Source organism: Canis lupus, chromosome X (assembly GCF_048164855.1).
Source record: "Canis lupus baileyi chromosome X, mCanLup2.hap1, whole genome shotgun sequence".
In the NCBI taxonomy this organism is placed as follows: domain Eukaryota; kingdom Metazoa; phylum Chordata; class Mammalia; order Carnivora; family Canidae; genus Canis; species Canis lupus.
Genome location: NC_132876.1, coordinates 6,719,457 through 6,742,136, shown reverse-complemented (window position 1 = coordinate 6,742,136; position 22,680 = coordinate 6,719,457). Strand labels below are relative to the sequence as shown.

Sequence of the window (22,680 nt, the reverse complement as noted above, 5' to 3'; positions counted from 1 at the left end):
CCAGCTGCAGGAAGAGGGAAGAGGAAGATTATTCCTGTTTTACAAATAATGAAACTGAGGCTTAGAAATAGCGCTCTATAAATGATCAAGTGATTTTGAAGTGAAAGAGGTAGAGCCCCAGCTCAGCTCTCCTGAAAATAGATACCATCATTTCTGGACACACTGCAGAATTCTTCAGAACGCAGAACCTGTTTTATTGGTTGATGTTGGTTTTGTTTTGTTTTTTACCAAGTTTTTTGCCATTTCTGGATGTAATCAATTGCCTTTGCCGCTTGAGTATTGTGTATTTCTTAGAAGTATCACCACATTTGGGGAGTTTGGTAGGCTAGTCAAAATACTTTTGTCCTAAGCCTAAGGCAAATACTTTTTAAATTTATTTTCTGCACAATATCTGTATTTGACATGATTTATTTATGTACAGGAAGCCTTGCTGTGATCACCTGTTGCATGACTTAGAAGGGACTTAGAAGCCAAAGACCTTTCCTTTAAAGAGTAAAGTCTGTTGGGAGACAGAGAGGACCCCAGTGAAATCATTATAAGCTCACAACAGTGAATCCCCTTAATAAGCATGGTGTAATATAGGACCAGGAAAATACAGTGGAATATTATTCAGGTGTACAAGGGGTGAAGTATTGATCTGTGCTACACTATGGATGGGCCTTGAAAATACTATGCTATGTGAAAGAAGTCAGGCACAAAAGACCATATATTGTATAATTCCATGTATATGAAATGTCCAGAATAACCAAATTCATTCAGAGAGAGAAAGTAGATTAGTGGTTGCTTAGGGCTAGGCTGGATGGGAAGATGGGGGTGGTGGTGACCAGTAATCAAAGGATATAGGGCTCCTTTTGGGGTGATGAGAATATTCTAAAATGCTCTCACAGTAATAGTTGCAGAACTCTGGAATATACTGAATACCCCTGGATTGCACACTTGTTTTATTTATTTTTTTAAATTATTTATTTATTTATGATAGAGAGAGAGAGAGAGAGGCAGAGACATAGGCAGAGGGAGAAGCAGGCTCCATGCATCAGGAGCCCGACGTGGGATTCGATCCCGGGTCTCCAGGATTGCGCCCTGGGCCAAAGGCAGGTGCCAAACCGCTGCGCCACCCAGGGATCCCGGCACACTTGTTTTAGGTGAATTGAATAATATGTGATTTATATCTCAATTAAGACTGCTACATTTTTTTTAAAAGAAGAGGGTGGGGACCAGGAATTAAGGGGAGCTAAGCAACACAGACTCAAGATGAGGAGAGTGGTTCTTGGAATGACTGCCTGACCCCACTGCAGGATGACTTGACAATTTTTGCCTTTGTTTTCAGAAGTGGAGGGAAGGGGGGGGTCTCCTCAAGGTGCCCCGACAAGGATATATCAAGCCAGGTTCCTGCCAGGACTCCTGGGAGTATTGGTGTATGCTTCATTTTAAAAAGCACAGATTTAAGGGAACTCTCAGAATAAGCATTCACCCATTTCCCTAAGACCTACAGAAATTGGCATGACCGAATGGGCAACTGACAGATGTGTAAATGTCATATGTATTTTCTCTCCTTTTTTTCCTATCTTTTTTTTTTTTTTTTTTAATGAGAGCCAGTGTGAGTGGGGAGAGAGTCCATACGGTAAAGAGAGTGGTTGTATACAGAGGTCTCAGTGAGTCCTGCTGTCTAAACATGAGTTAGAAGTTCCAATGATTTAAGATTTCATTTATTTATTTGAGAGAGTGAGAGTATGAGCTAGGGGGAGGGGCAGAGGGAGAGAAAGAAGCAGACTCCCCTCTGAGCATGGACCCCCACATGTGAGTCTTGATCCCAGGACCTTGGGATCATGACCTGAACGGAAGGCAGATGCTCAACCACTGAGCCACCAAGGCACCCCTAGCAGTTTGCATTTAAGTACTCGTGGATATTAACAGATAAAATAAGTACATAGCTAGGGCGTGGTGATTTTGAGGGTGTTCGATAGCAGAGATTTTCTTTTTTTTAAGTAATAGGAGCTATGTCAAGATTAGGTCAATGTCAAATTCAAAATAGGGCTGGCTGTTGGGAAAAAAAGTACCACTTGGAACTCTGGAACATGTAGTAAGTATAAATACAAATTTTATAGAAGGCAGAAATTCATTCAGGAGAGCCATAAGGGGTGAGTTATGGCTTATGTTTGTCCCTTGGGTGAATTAAATATGTATTTTTTATGCATTTACAAAGATATTAGCCAAAATAAAGGTATTTTAGTGCCAGTTGGATTAGAAAATGAGATTGAATTATTTACCTTCATGTATGTCATTACTACAGTAAATCCTGTATGAGTTGGTGGTATTTTTAAACAAACTTGTCATTTTAAGATATCAGTTCTTTTTTTTTTAACGTTTCCCCAACTTGCTTTGTAAAATCACCAAATTAGGTAAACGATGATTATTATACTTCATGAAATACACAGAGCAAATGGACTTCAACTGGTTTTACTCTCTCCCGCTTGGCTTCTCCCCGCAGATGTAGTTAATTTTTACGATCCCTTTAGGGTCTGTGCATTTGGTGTAAGGAAACTAATGCTCTTTCTATACTCGAATCCAAATTAAATTCCTAAAGTTTTTTTTTTCTTCCTACTGGCAATCTCTAATCAAACACAATCCTAAGGAAAGTTGACCAACAGCGTGCAAATAGGACTGGTATTTATTCTTGAGTGCGAGAGAAGCCTTCGGCTGCAGAAGGCGCAGACCATGGGGTGTTCGGAGGAGACAAGTCTGGGCACTGGAAAACCTGCTGCGGGTCCCATCACCTTTACGAGCTCAATTTTCCTCACCTGGAAAATGAAGAGAGCAGAACTGCCTGACTGCTAATGTCTCCTCCTGCTGACAGTCTTTGTTCTAAAAGATGAGCCTGCGTCGTCCTCAGCCGGAGTGTGCTGCCACCAGGAGCTAATGAAGATGGCATGATTGAACTTTCTGCATCTCCGTGAATCTACAGGTGCCCTGGGTCTTACATCCTAGCTATGCACCTGTGGCTTCTAGTGATGAGAACTAGGGTTACTGGTGCACATGACCCGGTTTAAGTTCCGGGAGGGGAGCCTACCTGAGAGGAGGAGAAGATGAGGAGGAGAAGTCGCTTGACCTTGGAGGTGCTAGAGGCGCAAGTTCACATCTTCCTTTGCCTTTACCCTGATGAGGGCTCGGCTCCACTCCCTGTTTTTCGGGAGGACTTTGATTTCCTCCTGTGTTAATCAGGGCATCTCCTTGGGGACTGAGGCCGGAGGGGCAGACTGGTGTGCGAAGTCAGAGCTGACAGAAGAGCCCCCTTCTAGAGAGAAGCTTCTCACCATTCCACCTTGCACTGGAGTGAGTCACAGAGTAGTTACATGCCTCTTGTTCTTTATGTAGCTAGTGCAGGGCTCATTGAAATGGGCATTCCAAGACCTAGGCTGGGGAGAGAGAGAGGGAGAGGGAGAGAGGGAGAAATCAGAGAGGCCTTTGGTTAATTCAGAGTAAAGTGAATTGGGCACCTGGGTGGTTCAGCGGTTGAGCATCTGCCTTCGGCCCAGGGCGTGATCCCGGGGTCCTGGGATCGAGTCCCGCAGAGGGCTTCTTGCAGGGAGCCTGCTTCTCCCCTGTTTCTCTGCCTCGCTCTCTGTGTCTCTCATGAATAAATAAATAAAATATTTTAAAAAAGGGTAGAGTGAGCTGTGAGTGGCCGTTGGTTCTGATGGCACCCTACTGTGTGACACACTGTATTCTGTCTGGGAGACAACCAGCTGGGAGGACATCCTAACTCAAGCTGAGCTTTTGGGCTCAACCTTCCAATAGGGAAGTGGGTTTTCACACTGATAGGACCCATGTCCTCCAGTCCTCATCAGAGTGAATAGGGTTGAATGGTTCAGATTACTGAACTAATTCAGATTCCTGGCTCGAGCATTTCTTCATGGGCTGTAGAACCCTTCCATTCTTTGGAGAACAAGCCCAGGGGCGTCAGGATACCTCACATCGTGGCGGGGTTGGGGGAGACATATGCTTTTACGTGGCCCCCGCAGGGCTCACCAGTTCAAACGCAACCTGCCTGCATCCTAAGTAAGAACTTTAATTGAGTAGATAAAGAGGTCCTCATAATTATAAACTGCAGTAGGTATAACAAGAGGCTAAATACATAGCTGTGGTTTTAATTAGCTGGTGCTTCAAATTAGTCCTTTTGGTTTCAGTCAGAAATCGGTGACGTTCTGCACTGTGAAAGCCTCACCACCATGTAGCCCCTTCTCCATTATACCTCGCCCTGGGAAGCTTTCACTACAACGCCCTGCTGAGTGAAAGAGGAAAAAGTTGGAGAGATTTGGTTGCCTTCCAAGCGCGGTGGTGTTCTGTGGAGATTAAATCCATTCTTGCCAGAGATATGAGAATTAACTGTTCTTTGTTATATGTGTTAAAAAATGCAGCAGGCAGTTTGCTTGCAACAGATAACACCCATGTGCACACTCAATCTGCTATTCACATTTTCATCTGGAATTTGGTAGCTAATGAACTGAGGCAAAATGGAGCCAAGAGCCTCCTCGCAAATCAAACCCAGGTCAAAAGCGCCCAAAGTGCCCTGACTGCTGGCCGCTTGAAGGGTTGTCATGAGAGTTGATGCACGTTTCCTTTTCTTCTTCTCCTCCTCCTCCTCCTTTTGCCTTCCAGGTTTTAATTATATCTTTCCCTTGGAGGAGAAGAAAGGTAGTTTGCAAAGCCAAGAGACCCGAGTACTTCGGTTCTCTTCATGGGAGGATTAAATGTGATCTATGGGCCTGTCATTCTGGGCTGTCAGGTGCACTGAGGGAACAGATCGCTAGCAAACTGACATCCTGCTTGCGTTGCTCAGAAGCGTGAGGTTTGGGCTCTGGTGTTGGGGTGGAGCAGAGTCATCTGCTGTGGCAGGAGAAGAAATTAGTGTCTTCTTTTGCAACCAACCTTCGTGGTGCCCGCACTGACTGCTTTGCCCGCCTCCACCCCAGGACACCTTCTCCCTCTTACGTTGTGACACAGCAGTGATGGGCTTGGGTTGTGCACTGCCAGTGTATGGTGTTGGAGTCTGATCCCATGCCCCGTGTGCAAGATCTGAAGACGGGACTGTGTCTGGCTGGTCACACTTCAGCCTCCAACACAAAGATGTGGGGACCCACAGCAGCCGTTTGCGGCTCTGATCTCACCCTGTGCCCGGAGAGGAAAGAGGATGCCAGCAAGTGTTATACCTGTGGGTGGTGTCTGAGACTCCAAAGGAGAGTATGCCTTCTAGGATCTGGACTTGGCATCTTCCTTGACCAGATGGGGTCCAGATGTGGGGCCTGGGCTTCGTGTGTCTTCCCCAGATGGTGATAACACCTGCTGAGCACTCTCATGACTAGTCCAGCGAGCTCCTCTGTGCCTAGCATTGTTCGTACAGGGAAAGCATAATGTACGTTTGGATAGCCTTTCGATGTTGCCACTTTTTTTTTTTTAATTGGAGAAATGAAGTGTTGATTCTGGAGACAAGACTATCAAAGTCACTTTGAATTTGTCAGTTCAAGGATTCCTGTGGAGAAAGAGGGATGATGAAGTGTAGTGGCATCTTGCACTCCGTGTATATCAATATCTAGTTAAGCTGCCATGGATATTTCATGCTCTGGACTCTTATTTTGTAAATTAAAAGTTACGATCCTCAGGAGCAAACTAGGCTACCAAGGATAGGCATTAAGGTCTGGGATATATTCAAAACCTGTGGACTATACTCTTCTATCAGTGTATCTCTTGTAATTCCTTTAGCTATTATGTTCATTTGCATACCAATTATCTAATTAAGTCTTAACATGGCAGTATTAACATGGGGAAGAAAAGCAACATTTGTATAGCACCTGCTAGGCATTTTACATACGTTTATACAATTTACACTTGCCCCCCGTATATTTGCTCACTTTGGGTAAGATTTCAAAGCAGAGGGGAAAGAAGACCCAATGGACAAAATAAAATCCACCACTTTTGAGACGTACAGATTTAGTGTGATATGCACATCCTTGCATTACCAATGAAGAAAACCATTGCTTCATCAAGAAGCATTTCATTGTATAAAATCCCAGGGCCTGGAGTAGATCTTCAGTATTGTCTGGAAGCTTCTGTTCTGATCCTCCAATGGGAAAGCCTGAAACGCCACTGTCTACACAGCACGCCACTACTAAAACACATGTGCCTTGAGGTCATTCAAGGCTTTTGACATCTTTCATTGTTAGTAGTTTGCCATTCAAGCCAAACACCTTTCTTTGTGAAGAGCTTCCTCAAAAGGCTGTCAGTTGCCTATGACTCAAGCTATGGGCAGAGCAAATCGACAGCACCACCACAGAAGAGGAAGCGTGAGTGAATGAGTGATTCAGGGTTTTGTCGACTTCCAAAAACATCCTTCAACTCTCCTGTGATTTTGTTACAACAGGTGAACTATGGCTATGGGCTCAGGACAGAATTACAATTGGTCTGTGACATCTCAGTTAATTCCTTTCCCTTGGGACTTTGTAACATCTATGAATTCTGAGCCCTAAGTGGTTGGCAACACAGAGCAACTTGAGTTCAGTACCATTCTGCACAGTGGACTGACTTTGGGTGTGGGGGTGGGGAGCCTGCAATTGCCGGGAGTATTCAAGCAAGGGCAAGAGGAGAGGATTCTGGAAGACTAGCAGGCATGACTATGGTCTCTAATAAGCCATTTTCTATGTTCTTCCGTATTGCAAAGAGCTGGTCAAAATCTTAAAATCATTTGGGAGTCAAGAAAAGGTTTCTCTGCTCTCTGTGTGACGTATCCGTTCGGGTAGCCTTGGCTTGTATGGTTTATCTTCTTTTTGATAACAAGGGAGATCTGAATGACCTACATGACTAATTAATCTTTTTCTCCTTTTGTCTTTCTCTTTTCCTCTCAGCCACTATGAACAAGACCGTAGTGCACTTAAGAAAAGGGAATGGGAGCGGAGGAATCAGGAAGTCCAGCAAGAAGACGATCTCTTTTCTTCAGGCTTTGATCTTTTTGGGGAGCCCTACAAGGTAGCTGAATATGTATGTAATTTCTCTTTCTGGAACATGGTTGCTTATTACGTTTTTGAACACGCTAATCAACATTTAATCTATTTTTAAAGCTCCCAGATCATTTCCAGGAGAATATATTTGACAAATGAAATCTTTGCATACCCTGTGCTGGGGGCAATTGCAGCTTTCTGAAGAAGTCTTCAGAGACCAATTCTGTCATCTTGGGGGAGTACTGTCAGATGTGGACGGGACTAGCGAGACTCCCCATCTCAAAGGAACCCTCTCCCGCCCAGCACTTCCTAGAGTGGACAATGCCTTCTTGGCGCTTGTCCCCACTTTGACTATCAGCAAGGCAGCCCCTGAAGGCTTCATCAGAAGGTCAATGGCTCTGTGTCTTTTCTCCTCCCAATCAGCGCCATCCACTGCCGGCAAGGCCACTGCTTTCCTTTCCCATGTTAGGTTGTTAACAGCTGTGGAGTGGTTTGAGTGCTCTTTGAAAATCATTGTTCTAGGACAAGGGGAAAAGCCAATCATTTTTTTCCTGGTGGTTAATCATCCTGCATGGGGAGATTGCCTCAGCCAGGGAGGGGGGTGAGTATGCCAGGTTGATTGCCTAGTGCTATCCTAGCTGGTTTGTAGCTCCAGTAACACTCATGCCACTATGTCTGCAAGTACTGATTTCACAATGACTGCCTCTGAACTTTCTATTTGGGGTGGGGCTTGGGGGAAGGATCTTGTGGAATTGCTGGCGGCTGGTGAGAGTTTATTGAAATTTAGTAGCAGTGTCATTTTTGTAATGAAACAAAATGATATAAGAATGAAGACAACAATCCAGGGCAGTTTTTGAGAGCCATGCTTTTACAAGGGCACCAATTAGGGGACAGTGACTTCTGGAAAAGGAAATGACAGCATGGGCACAAATACCACTTTTTGGGTGGAGAGTAAGCTGTTTGGATTGGTGACCAGTGAGACCAGAGTCTTGCTACCTTGTTCACCATAAGTAAGCAGCTCTTGACTGAGACTCAGGTGCCTTCCAAGTTCAAGAAGTCTGACCAAGAAAGAGAGTTAGGTTACCTAAATTACTCTTCTCCAATCTGTCAATAGTAGTATGATCCTTAAAACAGCACTTTCCCTAGCTCAATTGATTAAATTTACATACTACCTTTGAATGCAAGTATTTAGTGATATGATGAGTTTAGCAGACATTTGTTGAAGGCCCGCTATGTACTAGTCATGTCTTAGGCCAATGTAGAAAGAGGAATAATGACTTTCTGCCCAGTGGCAGATCTCCTCACGAGCGAGGGAAGGCACGAGTGCATGGTAGCTGCTACAGAGATAGGTGGGGGACAGGTTAGCAGAGACTTGGCACCTTGTGCCGAGGAGTTTGGACACAATTCTGTACCTGAAGAGAAGTCACTATAAGCTTTCAAGTAAGGGAATGGCCAGAGCAGACAGAGAATTTTCAAGACGATGTTGAAAATGTGTTGAGTTGGTTGGAGGTAAGGCAAACAAAAAGGCAGATAGAGAAGATTTGTAGTTAGCTAAAGGGCGTTCATGGCAGGGAGGATTTCAGGCAGAGCAAGGAAGTTGACATGACAAGACTGGGGATCTGACTGGATGCAGAGAAGGCAGGACAAGAGTGAAAGATTCACATATTTTTGACTTGAGTAGATGGCAGTCTCATCAACAGGTTGTTCAGGAGGAAACAGGGTTGGTGCTTGCAGAGAAAAAAAAAAGAATTCTGTTTTGAGCACGCTTGGTTTGAGATACCAGTGGGACTGAAGGCAGATATGGATGTAGGGATCTAGAGCTATTGAGAGTGCTCAAGAGAGCAAGTTAGGTGTTAGCAGGTAGGTGGCAGTGGAAGCTGTCAGATTATTGAGCAAGAAGGACAAAGATTATCTTGGGGAGCAGCAATGTTTAAGCAGTGAAAGAGATGGCAAAGTAAAGTCCAGGAACCTAAAAAGGAGTGATTGATCACAGAGGTAGGAAGAGAACTAGGAGAGAATCCTTTAATAGAAATCAAGGGGATACAGGGTTGGCTGGAGGAGTGATTTGTTATTTGTGTCCCAGAGGTAAGGAAAGGTCAGGACTACAAAGTGCCTGTTGGATTTGGTAGTTAAGGGAGGTGGATCAGTGACTTTAGGGAGAGTTGTTTTATTTGTTGATGGTGGCACTCATTGTGGGGAGCCAAACTGCCTGGGGTCTGGGAGTAGAAGAAATGTGAACACGTTTAGAGATTGATGGGAAGGCCCCAATGTCAGTCAAGAGGGAGAGGGTGAAGGGACAGGAGGAAGAGGTGATGATGAATGAGGTAGGCTCCCAGAGCAAGCACAAAATCAAGAACATGTGAAGAGTGATCAGCCATGGGAAGATGTTGTGGCCTCCATTTTTTTCCAGAAAATGGAAGAGAGGTTAAAAGATGGTAGATGCCTTTTCCCTTCTTGAGGAAGAGGAATAACCAGATGAGTTTTACACCTCATCTTTGGATAAGTTAGAAAAATGAGCTTTACTCAAAGAGTCATTCTTAAAATTCAAAACCTACTCCATTCCCAATGCTATTTCCATTATGAGGTGTAGAACCCTTGGTTTATACCCCTTCATAACTTTAAGTCATGTTGAATTAATGGCCTTGTACCTCTAAGGTAAGGGCCATCCCTTGTTAACAAGCCTGTAATATAGACATGTATTTATTTTAAGATGTAAGCAGTGTATTTCTGAGTAAGCAGTTAAAAAACCTGAAATCACCATTTCCAGAAGTTTTCAAAAGTCATCTGTCTCACTATGACAAGGGTATATCAACGAGAGGCGCTAGGTGGGAACATTTGTCTAGCTCAGGGCCAGGCCTATTGTGTGATTAGTAGCCTGTCACCATTATGTTTCCTGATGGGGAAGAGCTGTTGTTCTTTAGTCAAGACTGTATAGGAGAGAAATTAAGCTAACAGTTGATGACCTAGTGATTCTCTTTCTTTCACCATTGCTTTGATGACCAGCTGCCATCTTTGCTGTGTCTGTGTTCAGGATTCTCCTGTGTTCAGGAGAGTATGCTTTTCCTACTCCCTTCCCATATTATGATACTAGAACTGCTGTGCACCTCCATCAGCTCCCTAGACCTGGACTGATGTGGACACCCTTGGAGTATCTGGACATACCAGTGGCAGGGAGAGTTTTAGAGCTGGCCCATGGTCTGTTGGTAGAGACAAAGACATATCCCAACCCTTCCTTAGGGTTGTGGTGGGAATGCTTATCAAATTAAAAATCACAACTTCTGGTGGTGGATCAGGACTTTCAGGAAACTTCTTGCCACCCTAAAGCCTAAAATGTGGTCTGATCAGTTGTCCAGTAGTGTTGGTAGTTCATGAAGTAGCCAATGAGCATTGGTCCCTAAAACCCCCTGCCCTTTCTCAGCAATTAGAAGAAACCGTGATCTCTCATCATCCTGGCTGATTTCTTTCCTTTCATTGCTTCACCCCTACCATTCACAGAATGGAAAGAATGTTGACCACCCTTATATTTGGTTGGTGATGGGTAACTTCTCTGGGCAGCTGCTTCTGTCACTTATAACTCAAATCCGACTTTGTGCTATGGTGTTGAGAAGGATGTCTTCAAAAGCACTTGGAAAACATGAAGCTATATGACGTGTGTAGGCTAGTGTGGGAAGACTGGGCGAGATGAGGAACTGGCATGTATCCAGTGCCTGCTGTACACCAGGCATATGCTAGGGCTTTATATGTGCCTGGTTAGTCCTTATGACACCTGGAGTACTCGTTTTCCTCATGTTGCCCACGAGGAATTTGAGGCTCAGAGAGGTGAGGTAGCTTCTCTACAGCTTCATATCCATGCCAGTGGTGAATCTTGACCAAGTTCTGTGTGGTTCAGTACCTGTCACAGGAAGCTGTTTATCCTCCCACTGGAGGTCAGAAGACCTGATAAGCTTATTACCTACCTCCTGTGGGACTTTGATGAAGAAACTTCATTCCTCTGACCTATAGTTTCCTCCTCTGTGAATTGAATAATAATACCTGATATGAAATAATCCCTGATAATAGTAATAATAAAGCAACAACAGCAACTAACATTTTATAACTCTTTGCACTCTACGAGAACGAGGAAAGCGAGGCACATAGAGATTAAGTGGCTTACCCAAGGTCATTGGGGTTGGGAAGGTAGAAGCCAGAATGAGATCAGAGCTGCTCTGCTGACTCACATGATGGTTGTAAGGATCAAATCAAACGAGTTGGGAGACCTTGCTTTGAAATCTGGAAAGTGCCGTACAAGTTTGAGATATTATCGTTATTATAATTAAAGAAAGAAATAGCAACTTACGGCTTAAGAGATTAACTGAAAAAATATTACAATTAGAAAAAAAAGGAATGACTAAATCACACACATTAGCCACAATGAAATAAAGGGAAAAAAATGAGCCTCAAAACTTAAATTATTTTGCTTCTTTTTGTCAAAAAGAAATATGATGGTACAGTCGCCTCCTAGCGCATTAGTCTTGCAAATGAACTTCTACTACTGATTTGTAGATAGCATTAGAAGCAAACTGAGGCAACTTTGCGTTTCTTGGAGTAGCGAGAGGAAAAAAGCTTAAATGAAGGAGTGCTGTTAGTCATTAGCCACAAACCAGACATGTAATTTATGCCTGAAAATACTTGGAAAATGCATTTCCTTGATGATGGAGAAATTGTGATTACTTAGAAAGTAAGAGCTGCTGAGGTTACCTTTGAGAATCAACCAATTATCTAGAACGGGAAGTAAAGAACTGGCCAATTGAAAGAAGCCTGTAATTGATCGAAATGGCTAAATTTCATTTTTGCCATGTTTATAATGTCTGATCAAGACTGCCAAGAATACCTTGCTCCTTAATAGGATCACTGAGACTCTGGAGGGTGAAAAAGAACATTCAGTGTAAATCAGAAGTTGCTGTTGTGTATAATGAGAGTCCATTGTGTAGGTTTTCTATCTGGTGGCTCTCATGTGTACATCTTGAGAAATTTAAAAACTGCTTGACAGTTACCCAGCTCCAGTGGTGGAAAGACAGGGAGGCGACCCAGGCGACCTAGACTGTACTGTTAATTATTTGGAGATTGTTAAATGGTGGACTTTTTGAGGCTATCTGTCTGTGTGTCCTCTGTGCCTTACCCTGCCTGGTGATTGTTGACTTTACCAGTATGTGTCTTAAGCATGACTATGGTAATTTCTACTTGTAGCCACGGCACGTCTATTATGCAAAGCATATGGATCTTCCTTCAATCAGCAACTCAAAGTGTCGCCAGTGAACTCAACCTTGAACTGCCTGCCATGCAGTTCCGCTCACAAGTCCCTCTGAGGCCATTGCTCTGTGAGGAAGCTAGTATAAGGGAGTTGACGTCCCTTCATTCCTCCAGGTTCTCCCAATTCGGCCCCTGTGTCATTTGTGCACAGGAAAACCCCACACCTGGAGCTCTTAGCCTAGCCCCTAACTCCACATGTAGATGTGCCTTCACTGAATTAGACGTGAATGCAATGCTCTTCCTTTAATCATCATAAGAAAAAGCCACATGAAGAACATCATTGCATCTTCTGTAGAATTGGTGCTGAAAAAAAATGTTTTATTGTTAAGTTTCTTTTTAAAAAAGATTTATTTATTAGAGAGCGCACACGTGTGTGTGCATGTGCAGGGGAAGAGTAAAGGGAGAAGGAGTGGGAGATGATCTCAGTCAGACTCCATGCTGAGCTCAGAGCCCAACATAGGGCTCCAGCTCATGATCCAGGAGATCATGACCTGAGCCAAAACCAAGAGTCAGACGCCTAACCGGCAGAGCCACTCAGGTGCCCCATGTTTAAAGGTTCTTGTAACTGAACCAATAAGAATTCCTTTTTACATTTTAGTATCTGGAAATCATTTGTCTTATTTAATAAATTAAGCTATGCTTCCTTCCATCAGACAAAGAGAATTCTGTAAGCTCTAAGCTTTTCCTTTTTGTCTTCGCTACCAGGGAGCTCAAAGTGCAATTTGATGTTCAGTCACAGTAATGGAATCAGACTGACTTTTGTTTTTCTATTTACGTACCTTTTACTCCAAGCTGTTTCAAAGCCTTTATTTTGATATAGGTAGGGTATGAATTATAATTTGATTCTGTTCGTGTTAGTAACAGTTTTTTTGAGTGCTTGATATACACCTGACATGGTGCTAATAAGTCTTGAGGATATAAAGGTGAACAAAGGGTGGCCTCTGACCTTTAAGAGCTCATACTTATATGCAGGAAAATAAATCATTACTGTAGTATACCTTCAATGGTGGGAGGTTGATTTTCTAGACCTAGTCAGAGAACTTTTAATTTTCCTCTGATTTTATTTATGTAGCTGTAGTTTTAGACATTGGCCAGTTCTCCTAATTTCAAGCATATTTTAAAACCTGGAGATGGGAAAAAAATCTTTGCATGTATTGGAAACCCAGAGCATTATAACAGTAGAGGTAAATTAAGAGACATTAAAACCTAATCAAGGTTCTCTCCATTGAAGAAAAGATGAACATGTCCCTTTTATTTACTACTGAACAGGAACAGAAATGTGACTAGCTTGCTTGCAAGCAAATGAGTCTTAAGGTTCTTGAGTCTTGACCACGTTGGCCTGGAGAGAGTGAGTTACTTTGTGCTGGTCTCTTTGACATCTCGAGGCACAGTTCTGATTCTGTAGAACTCAGTTTCTTTTTTTTTTCTCTCCCCCCCGCTTTTTTTTAAACTCCGTTTCAATGGAAGTTCAGACAACTTTTAATGAATGTCCAGGAAACTTCCAATGAAAGTTCAGCCAGTTGAACTTTGAGCTTCCTGGTAGCTAAGGCAAAAAGGGAAAAGTGCTTATCTTACAGAATAATCTTTGAGGGAAGGAAGCACATCCAAATTCATGAAATGAGGCAGTGTAAAACAAAGGCATTTTACATGGAAAATGAAATGGTGTTGTCTCCCCCACCTTGCTGGGTCAGATTCTTGAAAATAGTCAAGTACTAGTGTTCATTAGGCCATCATCTGACCTAAGAGGTTAACTGTTTGAGGGGCCAGAACAAGTTTGCAAGTATCTAAAGCTTGCATCAAATTCTTACTGGGCGCTCAGCACGATGAAATCTCTTCATTTTGAATGAAGGGACTGAATGGGGGGAGACTGGGTTTTGGCTGCTGCCCAAATGTTTAGTCACAAGCCACCATGGAAGGAAACCACCATATCCAGAGTTTATTCTGGCCTTAGCTGAAGAGTAATTTGTGCCATTAAAATGGACAAACCTAGGGATTTTCAGGGAATGTAAGTGATTTCTACCCGTCTCTATTAAATAGGCCTTTCAGATGTACTTCTGAAAATGGAGTGAGCGATTATCCAGCCGAGGATTATATGGAATGTTAATTGTTTAATCACTGCTTTAGCACCAAGGTTGCATGTGATGCAATATCAGATGTTCTTGTGGATAAGAAAGGTGAAACGGACATTTATTGGATTTCCGAAATTCCCCATCCCCAACAGGACCCTTTTAGCAGTTATTGAGCATACTTTTCCTTAATCTCTGGAATCCTATTTCCCTCACTGCCCTCATTTCTTTGGAAATGTCTTATATGATTTCACACATGCTATGATTTGGATACCGCATACAGTACACGGAGATCATGTTAACAACGAGGCCAAGGTCACCAGTTTGATTACTTCTCTGGTTGCTCCTTCTTGGTATCCTTTGCAGGCTCCTCTTCTTCTCTCGATCGCTTAAAAAAGGTTGATACATCCCAAGGTGGCCTCCTGAGCCTGATCTTCTCATTCTGTATTTTCTTTCTCTGGGTGATTTCATCCATTTCCAGCACTTCACCCTCCATTCATCTGCACACTTCCATCATCACATACAGAGAACAGCACACAGCCAGACAGCCTAGGTGTAGACTGAGATCCCAGACTTGGGTAGGCACACTCCCTGTGTATTGCCAGGAGCTTGGGCTGAGTTAAGGGCATGTGAGAAATCTGAGATGTTAAACATCTGCAGTGGAGGCTGTACCAGTGGGGAGGTTGTCACCCCTTCCCATGCATGGAGAGCATGCCCATGGGCTCTTGGGACCGAGAGGCTACATAGGGTGGGGGTGTCTTCCCCATCCAGTGGTTCTGCTGCCACATGGCTCCATGGATGCCTGTAGCCTTGTTTCATTGCAATGGCTCGTACCAGGGTAGTGCAGCCTGGGTACAAAGAAGTCCTTTGCCCTTCCAAATACAACAGCTTGTTTTGAGAACACCTCTGTCTTGTAAAGGGAATAGTAAGAAGTCACTTTCAAAGATGAACAGCTGAGCTTTCTTCAAAATCTATATGCCGTTTCCAAGCATATAGCTGTCTACCATTTTCTAGTTATGAAAGCCGTGCTTTCTGTATTACAAAAACCCATGCGGCAACTTAATGATTTGAAAAACAACCACAGCCATTTTAACAAGATTAGTATTTCCTACAGGGGATGATATAACCGGTCTGTTGATTGTCCATAGAATGATTTAGTTGCCAACATCACTTTGGAAATCTGACTTTGTTTTGATTTACGTAGGCAACAGTTTGAGTTCTTGAACAAATTTTTTCTAGATCATTGAAAAGACACAGGAGAGCTTGAGTCAGTGTTGATGAACAATTGCACTATTTCAAAGTAAACAAACATGAATCATCAATATATACACAGTTGTCCCCAGAATATGTGGGCTGACACCAGTAATTTATACAGTCCTTTGATGAAAAGGAATTAGATTCACTTTAGTCATGTTAGCTCAATTAGATGTTGAGCTTTTCTAAACCAATGCATCCACGACTGCACAGTTTCACTGACTTCCTTATCCAATGGGCTAAGCCTTTTTCATGGTATAATGTGGCGCAAAGGGCTGACGTGTCAAGAACAAATATAAGTCAAACGTTCCATTACAATTCCAGTGATCACTAAGCTGAAGTTGTTCATCACAATATGGAATATAACCATTCAGTTCATCTGACCTAAAGTAAGTTACTTTGCTAATAAAATTCATAAGCGACGTAATTTAAAACTTTCTCCCAATGAGCATGTTTAAGGACAGGCCAGGGAGTATACAGACGTTAATCACACAACTCATTCCAAGAGGCTCTTTCAATAGTGTTATTGATTTTTTTTCTTACATAGCACATGAAAAGTATGAAATTATATGGCAGCATGAGAATTTTAAAGAACCCTATATGCTAGTCTACTTAGGGCATCTGTTTGAAACATTAACATTAGGAAACACAAACCTATTCATTCTCTCTCCTCCCACCCCCATCTTTTTGTTATTTTAGACAAACAAAGGGGATGCACTTGCCAACCGAGTCCAGAACACGCTGGGAAACTATGATGAAATGAAGGATTTGCTAACTAACCATTCTAATCAGAATCATCTAGTGGGAATCCCAAAGAATTCGGTGCCCCAGACTCCCATCAACAAAAATGAACCAAGCTTTTTCCCAGAACAAAAGAACCGAATGCTCCCATCTCACCAGGATAGCACTCACCCCTCGGCACCAATGCCTCCACCTTCCGTCGTGATACTGAATTCCACTCTAATACACAGCAACAGGAAACCAAAAGCCGAGTGGCCCCGAGATAGTCAGAGTGCTAGCACTGTCCCAGCCAGCCAGGCCAGTGGTCAGCCAAACAAGTTGCAGCCATCTACACAGGACCAGCCCCAAGCCCGACTGGAAGACTTCTTTGTTTACCCAGCTGAACAGCCCCAGGTCGGAGTAGTTGAAGAGTCAAATGCATCTGCAAAGGAAGATGGTAGTCTCAAATCCAGTGCAGGGGATCCGTTCAAAGAAATCTTTCAATCCGTCTCACCAGAAGAATCTGAATTCACAGTGCAAGCTCCTGGGTCTCCCCTAGTTGCCTCCTCTTTGTTAGCTCCCAGCAGTGGCCTTTCAGTTCAGAACTTTCCACCAGGGCTTTACTGCAAAACAAACATGGGGCAGCAAAAGCCAACTGCATATGTCAGACCCATGGATGGCCAGGACCAGGCATCAGACGTCCCTCCGACACTGAAGCCCTCAATTGAATTCGAGAACAGCTTTGGGAATCTGTCATTTGGATCCCTCTTGGATGGAAAACCCAGTGCAGCCAGTTCAAAGCCTAAACTGCCCAAGTTCACGATTCTCCAAACAAGTGAAGTAAGTAATTTTTAAAGTTTTGTTTTGTTTCATTTTTTTCCTTGGTTGACTGCTCTAACCTCTATAATCAAGTATTCACCAGCAGCTCTTATTTACCTTCTTGAGCCATAGAGGAGACTCTTCAAGATCAGAGTCTCAGTCTCGATCTTCTGTCACTTCTGACTTGGCTGATTACCATTCTGCAAATACAGTCAAATCTCCATAATGTGGAATGGCAACAGACAAGGTCAGTCTGAGTGAATGAGAAGTTGCACTTAGAAAATAGTCTCAGAGAGTGCACTTGTAGTGATATGTACGAACTAATAACACTGGAGATTATAACTGGTCATAAGCAGTGTGAGGTCCACGCAAAGATTGGGAGTCACCATAGGCCTTCACTAGCAGATAGCATCTCATAAGCACAAAGCACAGAAGCTCCTTAAGGTACAAGAATATAAACATGTGGTTTGCTGGCATCGGAAGTGGAAGGCATTCTTTAAGAATCTTAGTTTCTTGAATGCTTACTGGGGCCATTCCTTGGCAAGATCCTAACGTTGTCTTCCGTATCCCTCAATCTTGCCTTCTGCACCAACCGTCTTGCACAAGTACCTTCATAGCCCTCTTATACTACCTTGATCCCTTCTGTCAAAGCCAAAGGCATTATACTCAACTACCATCCCACTGGGTTTAGAGTGACTAAATGTCCCACCCATCTCAGGAATCATTGCCTTATAAAAGAGAAGTCGGAGGGACCACAGCCTCTCCCAAAGGAGTGAATCGCTAATGATTGGATCCCAGGCCTTGTGGCTCCTGGGTGGGGGTCATATATTGGGTGCCCCCCAGATACCACCACGTAAGCGGCTGCCCTACTGCACCTCCAGCGCTTGATTGGAAGAAGCCACTGCTTTTAGATTGGATTCCTGTTACTGGTGCCTAAAGGCTTGAAAAGACACAGAGGAAGAAAGTAGGTTGAAATTCTTACTCAATGGGAGGCACAGACAGTCGGTGTGAATTGTTGCAGATTCCAAGTTAGTGGTGTCTGAATTAGAGAAATCTGACTGTATGCGCCGCTCTGGCTCTCGCACCCTCGTTCGCACTCAGCAGATGCGGGGACTTCAGAGGATGATGGGAACACCGAGGGAGGGAGGAATGGGGCTGTGGGTCATATATTCGGAATGCATGTTTTTCATATCTTTTCATTTCTGAGGCCGTCTTGCTTCTTGTATCATTATTCATCAAGTCTTGTCAAGCTTCCTCCCAAAGATCTCTCCAGCCTGTCCCCTCTTTACCCTCCCTGCCTTCGGAGTGCCCGTGGGCCCCTGTGACGGCCCCTCCTCTCTGCTCTCCCTCTAGTCTCACCTCTCTTCCAAACCATCCTCCATTCAGGCTGACATCATGGGCAGATCCAACCATGTCACTCCCTGCTTTGGATTCTTCCAGTGCCTTCGCATCGCTTCCTGGACAAGGTCCAAGTTTCTTAGTCCTGCATACAAAGCTCTTCACTCTGATTCCATGCTCCTTCTCTGACTTCCCATTTCACCATTTCTTCACCTGCAGACGAAGTCTCAGCCATGTCGAGTGGCTACCTGTGGTTCCCCGTCATGTCACGCGATATCATGCTTCCTTGCTTTTGTGCCTGCCGTTCTCTCAGCCTAGAACGTCTTTCCCTCCCCTCCCCTTTGTCTTCTGGTGAAGCCCTGTTCCTCCTTCAAGTCTGCTAGATTGTTCCTTTCTCTGTGAAAGCTCCCCTGCTTCCTCTGGGCTCCTCTAGCGCCTTACCACTGATTTATGTGTCTGTCTCCTCTACTAGACTGTGAGCTCCTGGAGAGCAAGGAATGTCTCCTTCTTTGTATCCCGAGCACCGGCAAATGCCTGGCACCCAGTAGATACTTAATAAATATTTGTTAAATGAATGAAATTAAAAAATGGTTACTTGAGTACATTTTCTAAGCCATGGTGTTAATCAACTACCACGAACAAAGGGAAATGAATGCTTGAAAATCCATCATCAGTTAAATCTCTTTAGTTGTGCCCTGTCTGCCTGTGTCTTACTCTGCTCTGCTCCTGCACAGTCGTTTCGAAGTCTTCATCCTCATTTCCACTGGATTACTTCATATGGGATTGAAATCCTTAAAATCCAACAAGAAGCCTGTCTTGGGAGAGGAGTATAATGAGAGGCTGGCATGTATCATTCTTGTCCCTTCTCTTGCCCTGGTATCTGGTGTCATTCCCTCCTGCCACAGCAATGCCATCGCTTGGGGCCAGTCTGGGAATGGCACTGGCCCATTAAAAGGTCTGTCAACCTGCGTCTGGACCTCATTAGCCAAGGGACAGGTCACAGTCCCAGTGAGATTCACTCCATTGTAATCTCTCTCTTAGATATTCACAACATGGCTGACACAGATTCAGAAACGACTTCATACTTTTTCTTTTTTTTTTGCCTTTCTTTCTTTCTTTCTTCCTTCCTTCCTTCCTTCCTTCCTTCCTTCCTTCCTTCCTTCCTTCCTTCCTTCCTTCCTTCCTTCTTTCTTTCTTTCTTTCTTTCTTTCTTTCTTTCTTTCTTTCTTTCTCCTTTCCTTTTTTTTTATTTTTTTTAAACTCAATGCTCTGGCACACCAATGAGAGCTACATTTCCAAAGAGAGTCTGAGCTGTCTTCAACTCTGGAGATGAACATCCAAAAAGCCACCTATGTGCACACAACCTTTGGTGATGGTACAAATAGACTTTGGTAGAGCCTCGTATGAAAAATGGGTCAGATGTAATAATGTCATGATGAGAGATCAGTGGAGAGAGTACTTATTTTAAAATATAGGTCTCAAGGAAGGATTTGAAAGAGGGATGGTCAGAAGCTTAGGGCCCTCAAGTCAGGGGAACATATTGGCTTCAAGGGAAATGTGGAAGCCAAGAATAGGATGCAAGGAAATGAGAAGTCTGACAGCCGGCCTGAGAACTTACAAGGGTGTAGGTTAAAACATGAGCATAAATATAGACAGGGTGGAGCATTATGGAGCATTGCACCTAATGGAGTTTATGTGGCTAAAACTCTGACCAAGTCTGGAAATTCACCCTATTAAATCTTGATGTACTTTTCAAAAGCACTTAGCATGAGAATTCAGCCCCAGTCCCTGGCGCCGAGAGGTCCAGGCATTGGGTTCTGGGTCCCCAGTCAAATTAGCCATCACTGATGAGTGGTAGCATTATTCCTTGGTTATTGCTAAAAGGGCTTGTCAGGAGAGCAGTCAGGGGGCTCTGTGAGTATTCCCCACTTTGTCCCTGGCTCTAGTGAGAGACGCCAACTTGTATGTTCATGAAGTACATTTGGGAGCTGTGGGAAGTTGAATGACCAGAACACAGACAGTATTCTACGATGTACAAATAAGCAGATATGAATATACTTGTGAGTTGAGAGACTGAAGTGGAATGAGCATGTGCGTGTGCCCATGTTTGCTTATGTGTCTATGCTCATGTGTAGAGTGGGGAAATTTTATTTATGGCCCATCCTTGAAACATTTCCTTGCTTCTTAGAATTTCTGTATCCATGCTAAGGATTCTAGAAGTCTAACCGACTTTATTGCAAAAGGTCCGCTTTTCAATGGAAGCATGCTTTTGGAACAAAATAATTTGTTTAAAACTTAGTTTTGCAGAATTTACTAACATACCAGGCAACCTCCCCCCACCCCCCACCCCCACCGCAAAGACTGATGTGTTTTGCAGTTGAGCTTAGAAGAATTTTCTGGGAACTGCGTCTGAAAACAGTAAAAGACCTATTTATATCAAGTGGAAACTGAGGGTAGCTTGCAGATGGTATTTTATTAGGAAATTAATTTGTTAATAAATGTAGCTTTATACTTGATTTTATTACAGATGTTTTACTTATGTTTCTCATTAGGATAAAAATCTTTTGGTGTGGCTAGCTTTGCATTTTGGCACAGTTCATTGGTAGGATTGTTTGGGGGGGTAAATAATCACATGTAAATTAAAGGATCGATGATGGATATTAAGTATTTCCATCTTAGGTCAATAAGCTTTCATAAGTACAATACTAATGGGTGGAGTGCCATCACCATAAAGTATCATTTGCCTCACAAGCTGCTCTTGCCTGTGACCTAAGGCTGTCTGAGGCCGCAATTGCCTCAAAATTAGGAATCTCTTAGAAGAGTTTAATGGAACTGATACAAATGATAGGAACTGCCTTTAGCTTATTTTAGTGGCTGGCTTTGTTGACCAGCTGAAAAGTTATTGCTTGCATTTGTGACTGTGCTCTATTGGTTTTGCATCCTATGCAGTGAACACTGTGTATAATTAGCTTTATTTATTATGAGGTAGATAGGAAGCTCAAGTCCCTTGTGGGAGAACTGCAGAGAACACTGGGAGCTTAGCATTCATGTGCTGGATGTGCCCCAGCAGCCCCATAGAAACCACAGAGGCAGCTCCTTCAAAGGATGGAAGGCCATCAGCTACTGGGTGCAACCGGGCCAAACAGATTTCACTTGATATACATCACGAGTTTATTTTTGGCCCATTCTTATGGAAACAAAATAGTCTCCAGTCCAGGGTAATAATAGGATTTATTCTCACCTCATCGGGAATGAATGAAGATACCTCTGAAAGTCTTCACACATTCAGGGTACCAGCAGAGGCCTTGATCTTAGCACTTATTCCATGGAAGTGTAAGATCCAGAAAGCTTTGTAGATCCTCTGCCAGCCCATCACCTAGTGCTTGCTTTTTATTGAGGCTTTTTGACTAACTCTTCCAACCACATGGTGCCATGGGTGCTAAAATTCATTTTCCTTACCACGCCTCTTCATTCCCCCAGAATTTTAGTGTCTCCCTAAGCTGACTGAAGTGGCCCCAACTAAGCATCTGGAAAGGATAGCCAGTAAGACAGATAGAACCCAGCCAGAGCCTTGCATTGTTTGTGACTGAGAGGAGAGAGGTGCCGAGTGATCAGGAAGGGCGTCTTGGGGAAGGGTAGCCAAGACCATCCTCATAGTCTTAGGGCTGTTTCACCAGACATTGATGCATAGGAGCAACTCCAGAAGGTTTTACAGAGATAGGATGCAAGATAAATTTTGAACCTAGGATGCCTGGGTGGCTCAGTGGTTGAGCGTATGCCTTTGGCTCAGGTCATGATCCTGGGGACCGGGATTGAGTCCCACATCAGGCTCCCCACAGGGAGCCTGCTTCTCCTTCTGCCTGGGTCTCTGCCTCTCTCTGTGTCTCTCATGAATAAATAAATAAAATCTTTAAAAACGTTTTTTTTTTTAACCTGACCTTGAATACTGGGTGGGATTACAGTAGGTGAAGAAGGATCAGGAGGGAAGTTCATACTTGTACAATTCAGTGACAGGGGGGAGATTGGCAAGTACAAAGAAGGGAGGTCAGAACCTGCAAGATACATTCTGAGGATGAGCCAGTTTGTCTGCAGCTGTGGGGTTATGGCACCAAAGTGCGATGTGGCAACTGGATGGTGATGGTGAACTTGAAACTTCACTTTTGCAATGGCTTCATGTGCTCTGACCGAGGACCTCGCTCGAGCCT

The 22,680-nt window shown here is 43.6% G+C and overlaps 1 protein-coding gene across 6 annotated transcripts in view; it reads left to right on the top strand.

Annotated features, from left to right (window-relative positions):
* The window catches only part of AFF2 (ALF transcription elongation factor 2), a 472,783-nt gene that overhangs the window by 145,969 nt on the left and 304,134 nt on the right, over nucleotides 1-22,680 (top strand). For 2 of the 6 annotated variants that reach the window (XM_072817062.1, XM_072817060.1), the window contains exons 2-3: nucleotides 6,897-7,017; nucleotides 16,298-17,158. In XM_072817062.1, the coding sequence (XP_072673163.1) occupies nucleotides 6,897-7,017; nucleotides 16,298-17,158 (982 nt within the window). Of the gene's footprint in view, nucleotides 1-6,896; nucleotides 7,030-16,297; nucleotides 17,159-22,680 lie in introns of all 6 variants that reach the window. The other 4 variants (XM_072817061.1, XM_072817059.1, XM_072817064.1 and 1 more) reach the window with 2 other exon arrangements.